Below are 6,000 nucleotides of genomic sequence, written 5' to 3'. Positions count from 1 at the left end.
GAAAGAAAGAAAGAATGAACTGCTTACGGTTTCAAACCGACAAATCAGACTTATACCTGCACACAAACCATGATACCTGTACCCTCCTCTCCTCTCCTCTCCTCTCCTCTCCTCTCCTCTCCTCTCCTCTCCTCTCCTCTCCTCTCCTCTCCTCTCCTCTCCTCTCCTCTCCTCTCCTCTCCTCTCCTCTCCTCTCCTCTCCTCTCCCCTCCCCCCTCCCCTCCCCTCCCCTCCCCTCTCCTCTCCTCTCCTCTCCTCTCCTCTCCTCTCCTCTCCTCTCCTCTCCTCTCCTCTCCTCTCCTCTCCCCTTCCCTTCCCTCTCCTCTCCTCTCCTCTCCTCTCCTCTCCTCTCCTCTCCTCTCCTCTCCTCTCCTCTCCTCTCCTCTCCTCTCCTCTCCTCTCCCCTTCCCCTCCCCTCCCCTCCCCTCTCCTCTCCTCTCCTCTCCTCTCCTCTCCTCTCCTCTCCTCTCCTCTCCTCTCCTCTCCTCTCCTCTCCTCTCCTCTCCTCTCCTCTCCTTTCCTCTCCTCTCCTCTCCTCTCCTCTCCTCTCCTCTCCTCTCCCTTCTCTTCTCTTTCCCTGTGTATCAGGTTCCAGACGGAGCTCAGCTATGACTTCCTGGAGTTGCATGATGGTCCCAACCTGCTCTCGCCTCTGATTGGCTCGTTCAACGGGACCCAGGTCCCACAGTTCCTGTTCAGCAGTAGTAACTTCATCTACCTCCTCTTCACCACCGACAACAGCAGATCCAACAGCGGCTTCAAGATCTTCTACGAGAGTGAGATAATAACAATATGTTTTTTTTATGGCGGTTCTGACAAACACATATATGGTACAAGTCTCCCATTGATATCAATTAATGGAAATAAGTTGAGACAACAACAAGCTCTATTTCCAAACCCATTATCTTGAGTTTTATTGAAGTTCAATGAATGATTTATGTGAAAGTCTGAGTTGTGGACGTACAGTCTTGTCTCAACTCTTAATGAGACCCTATGAGACTGTTCTGGATTCCTTCTTATCAAGCAGCAAACATACACACAGCTCTGATCAGTAAGATTAGGGCCACGACGGGCCCTACTTATCATGTACAATAGGTAGCCTGAGTTATATCTGGGTCGTAGAGTTTCCTGACTTCCTGTAGAATAAACTGACTTCCTGTAGAATAAACTGATTTCCTGACTTCCTGTAGAATAAACTGATTTCCTGACTTCCTGTAGAATAAACTGATTTCCTGACTTCCTGTAGAATAAACTGATTTCCTGACTTCCTGTAGAATAAACTGACTTCCTGACTTCCTGTAGAATAAACTGACTTCCTGACTTCCTGTATTTGCTCTGGAAAGCATTTCAGCTGCTAAAATGAAGAGAATGAGTGACATTTTCTCCACCATAAAATGATCTGTGGGACCCCCAGTTAGCTCAACACACTGCTATTGTATCGTGTACGCTAATAAACGAGAAGCAAGGGAGTGAATTTAATAAATTAACGAACTAGGAACAAAACAAGAAACACGAGCAGCGTAAGGACATTCAACAGAATCAATAACGCCTGAGGAAAGAACCAAAGGGAGTGACAGATTTAGGGGGATGGTAAATCAGGAATGCGATGAGTCCAGGTGAGTCTCATGAGGCGCAGGTGCGCATAACGATGGTGACAGGTGTGCGTAGTAATGAGAAAACTGTCGATAACGAGCGCCAGAGAGGGGGAGCAGGAGTAGACCTGACAGCCGTTGCTTCTTTCTGGATGGAACATTTATGGAATTTATTCATCCTGTCCCAAACTGGAACTATTGTAGGATTCTATCAATATGTAAATTAGGGCTGTCAAATGATTAAAATAATGAATCACAATTAAATCGCATGATTTTCTGTCATTTCTGTTCGACATTCAACATTTTGACAATTAGACCCTACTGACCCAGAGTCAGGTGAAGCCCTTTATCTACTGACCCAGAGTCAGATGAGGCCCTTTATCTACTGACCCAGAGTCAGATGAGGCCCTTTATCTACTGACCCAGAGTCAGATGAGGCCCTTTACCTACTGACCCAGAGTCAGATGAGGCCCTTTATCTACTGACCCAGAGTCAGATGAGGTCCTTTATCTACTGACCCAGAGTCAGATGAGGCCCTTTATCTACTGACCCAGAGTCAGGTGAAGCCCTTTATCTACTGACCCAGAGTCAGATGAGGCCCTTTATCTACTGACCCAGAGTCAGATGAGGTCCTTTATCTACTGACCCAGAGTCAGATGAGGCTCTTTATCTACTGACCCAGAGTCAGATGAGGCCCTTTATCTACTGACCCAGAGTCAGATGAGGTCCTTAATCTACTGACCCAGAGTAGATGAGGCCCTTTATCTACTGACCCAGAGTCAGGTGAAGCCCTTTATCTACTGACCCAGAGTCAGATGAGGCCCTTTATCTACTGACCCAGAGTCAGATGAGGTCCTTAATCTACTGACCCAGAGTAGATGAGGCCCTTTATCTACTGACCCAGAGTCAGGTGAAGCCCTTTATCTACTGACCCAGAGTCAGATGAGGCCCTTTATCTACTGACCCAGAGTCAGGTGAAGCCCTTTATCTACTGACCCAGAGTCAGATGAGGCCCTTTACCTACTGACCCAGAGTCAGATGAGGCCCTTTATCTACTGACCCAGAGTCAGATGAGGTCCTTTATCTACTGACCCAGAGTCAGATGAGGCCCTTTATCTACTGACCCAGAGTCAGATGAGGTCCTTTATCTACTGACCCAGAGTCAGATGAGGCCCTTTATCTACTGACCCAGAGTCAGGTGAAGCCCTTTATCTACTGACCCAGAGTCAGATGAGGCCCTTTATCTACTGACCCAGAGACAGATGAGGCCCTTTATCTACTGACCCAGAGTCCAATGAGGCCCTTTATCTACTGACCCAGAGTCAAATGAGGCCCTTTATCTACTGACCCAGAGTCAGATGAGGCCCTTTACCTACTGACCCAGAGTCAGATGAGGCCCTTTACCTACTGACCCAGAGTCAGATGAGGCCCTTTATCTACTGACCCAGAGTCAGATGAGGTCCTGTATCTACTGACCCAGAGTCAGATGAGGCCCTTTATCTACTGACCCAGAGTCAGGTGAAGCCCTTTATCTACTGACCCAGAGTCAGATGAGGCCCTTTATCTACTGACCCAGAGAAAGATGAGGCCCTTTATCTACTGACCCAGAGTCCAATGAGGCCCTTTATCTACTGACCCAGAGTCAGATGAGGCCCTTTATCTACTGACCCAGAGTCAGGTGAAGCCCTTTATCTACTGACCCAGAGTCAGATGAGGTCCTTTATCTACTGACCCAGAGTCAGATGAGGTCCTTTACTACTGACCCAGAGTCAGATGAGGCCCTTTATCTACTGACCCAGAGTCAGGTGAAGCCCTTTATCTACTGACCCAGAGTCAGATGAGGCCCTTTATCTACTGACCCAGAGTCAGATGAGGCCCTTTATCTACTGACCCAGAGTCAGATGAGGTCCTTTATCTACTGACCCAGAGTCAGATGAGGTCCTTTATCTACTGACCCAGAGTCAGATGAGGTCCTTTATCTACTGACCCAGAGTCAGATGAGGTCCTTTATCTACTGACCCAGAGTCAGATGAGGTCCTTTACTACTGACCCAGAGTCAGATGAGGTCCTTTATCTACTGACCCAGAGACAGATGAGGTAGGGAGGGTTTGGGGGGGTGGATGTGTTATGTGGAGGGAGGGTGGTTGGGATATGGTAACATTTTTGTACTCACATTGATGTGCATTTTCTTAAACTTATAACTTGTGAAAATAATATATAAAAAAACAAACAAACGTTTTTTAACAGCACTGCCCCTTTAAATCTTTTGACCTGAGAACTACAACAAAGACAATAGCTAAGAGAACTACAACAAGATATAGCTAAGAGAACTACAACAAAGACAATAGCTAAGAGAACTACAACAAAGACAATAGCTAAGAGAACTACAACAAAGACAATAGCTAAATGGAATGGAAGTTCTGTTCTGATTAAAATCAATGTGGGAAACTAGAGTTGGCAATCTAAACATTCTCATTTGATTAGTTAGTTAGCTAGCTAGCTAACATTAGCATAAATAGCTAGCTAGCTAACATTAGCATAAATAGCTAGCTAGCTAACATTCGCATAAATAGCTAGCTAGCTAACATTCGCATAAATAGCTAGCTAGCTAACATTAGCATAAATAGCTAGCTAGCTAACATTAGCATAAATAGCTAGCTAGCTAACATTAGCATAAATAGCTAGCTAGCTAACATTAGCATAAATAGCTAGCTAGCTAACATTAGCATAAATAGCTAGCTAGCTAACATTAGCATAAATAGCTAGCTAGCTATTTTTTTTTTTGCTGTAATCTAAAGAAATGCCTGGGAATGTGTTTATAGTTGAACTTTCTGTAAGTTTTCCTTAAAACTGCCAACTGAGCTGCCCACTGAGCTGATACCAAGAGCACAGCAGAGCAAAGCGCATGTTGTGTGTTGCGCTCAAAACGGTCCCTGAGGAAACAAATACCTTTTGGATGAAAAAAAAATGGAGATGCGATTAAATGCGCCCCCCCCCCAAAAAAAAAAATATGAAAACAATGTACGATGATAAAACAATTTGCTAAAGTTAAGGCGTTATTAACACATGAACCTGGACAGGCCATAATGTATAAATAATCATTTATTTTTTAACCTTGGCTCCTACCAGTTGTGACGTTGGACACATCATCATGCATGGACCCTGGGATCCCGGTGAACGGCGTGCGGTACGGCCATGACCTGGCCATCGGGTCCACGGTGTTGTTCCAGTGTGAGCAGGGATACCGGCTCAGTCATGAGGAACCGCTGGTCTGTGGGAAAAACCACTGGTGGAGCCATCCTCTGCCCACATGTGACGGTATGTTAGCCTCTATAACAGGGGGATTTACAATCTGATCTTTACAAGGTCCGGACTACTGCTGCTTTTCTGTTATACCTAATCATTAATATCACCCACCTGGTGTCCCAGGTCTAAACCAGTCCCTGATTAGAGGGGAATCACCCACCTGGTGTCCCAGGTCTAAATCAGTCCCTGATTAGAGGGGAATCACCCACCTGGTGTCCCAGGTCTAAATCAGTCCCTGATTAGAGGGGAATCACCCACCTGGTGTCCCAGGTCTAAATCAGTCCCTGATTGGAGGGGAATCACCCACCTGGTGTCCCAGGTCTAAATCAGGCCCTGATTAGAGGGGAATCACCCACCTGGTGTCCCAGGTCTAAATCAGTCCCTGATTAGAGGGCAATCACCCACCTGGTGTCCCAGGTCTAAATCAGTCCCTGATTAGAGGGCAATCACCCACCTGGTGTCCCAGGTCTAAATCAGTCCCTGATTAGAGGGGAATCACCCAACTCGTGTCCCAGGTCTAAATCAGTCCCTGATTAGAGGGGAATCACCCAACTCGTGTCCCAGGTCTAAATCAGTCCCTGATTAGAGGGGAATCACCCACCTGGTGTCCCAGGTCTAAATCAGTCCCTGATTGGAGGGGAATCACCCACCTGGTGTCCCAGGTCTAAATCAGGCCCTGATTAGAGGGGAATCACCCACCTGGTGTCCCAGGTCTAAATCAGTCCCTGATTAGAGGGGAATCACCCACCTGGTGTCCCAGGTCTAAATCAGTCCCTGATTGGAGGGGAATCACCCACCTGGTGTCCCAGGTCTAAATCAGTCCCTGATTAGAGGGGAATCACCCAACTCGTGTCCCAGGTCTAAATCAGTCCCTGATTAGAGGGGAATCACCCACCTGGTGTCCCAGGTCTAAATCAGTCCCTGATTGGAGGGGAATCACCCACCTGGTGTCCCAGGTCTAAATCAGGCCCTGATTAGAGGGGAATCACCCACCTGGTGTCCCAGGTCTAAATCAGTCCCTGATTAGAGGGCAATCACCCACCTGGTGTCCCAGGTCTAAATCAGTCCCTGATTAGAGGGGAATCACCCAACTCGTGTCCCA

The 6,000-nt window shown here is 47.0% G+C and overlaps 1 protein-coding gene across 1 annotated transcript in view; it reads left to right on the top strand.

The window, feature by feature from the left end:
* LOC116371558 (CUB and sushi domain-containing protein 3-like) overlaps positions 1–6,000 on the top strand; it is a 258,797-nt gene that overhangs the window by 185,390 nt on the left and 67,407 nt on the right. Inside the window, 2 exon segments of the mRNA XM_031820410.1 lie at positions 589–776; positions 4,722–4,910. Coding sequence (XP_031676270.1) covers positions 589–776; positions 4,722–4,910 — 377 coding nt within the window.

Source organism: Oncorhynchus kisutch, unplaced genomic scaffold, assembly GCF_002021735.2.
Source record: "Oncorhynchus kisutch isolate 150728-3 unplaced genomic scaffold, Okis_V2 scaffold3357, whole genome shotgun sequence".
In the NCBI taxonomy this organism is placed as follows: Eukaryota; Metazoa; Chordata; class Actinopteri; order Salmoniformes; family Salmonidae; genus Oncorhynchus; species Oncorhynchus kisutch.
The sequence above is the reverse complement of the archived record's forward strand: the minus strand, read 5'-3'. Positions and strand labels throughout refer to the sequence as shown.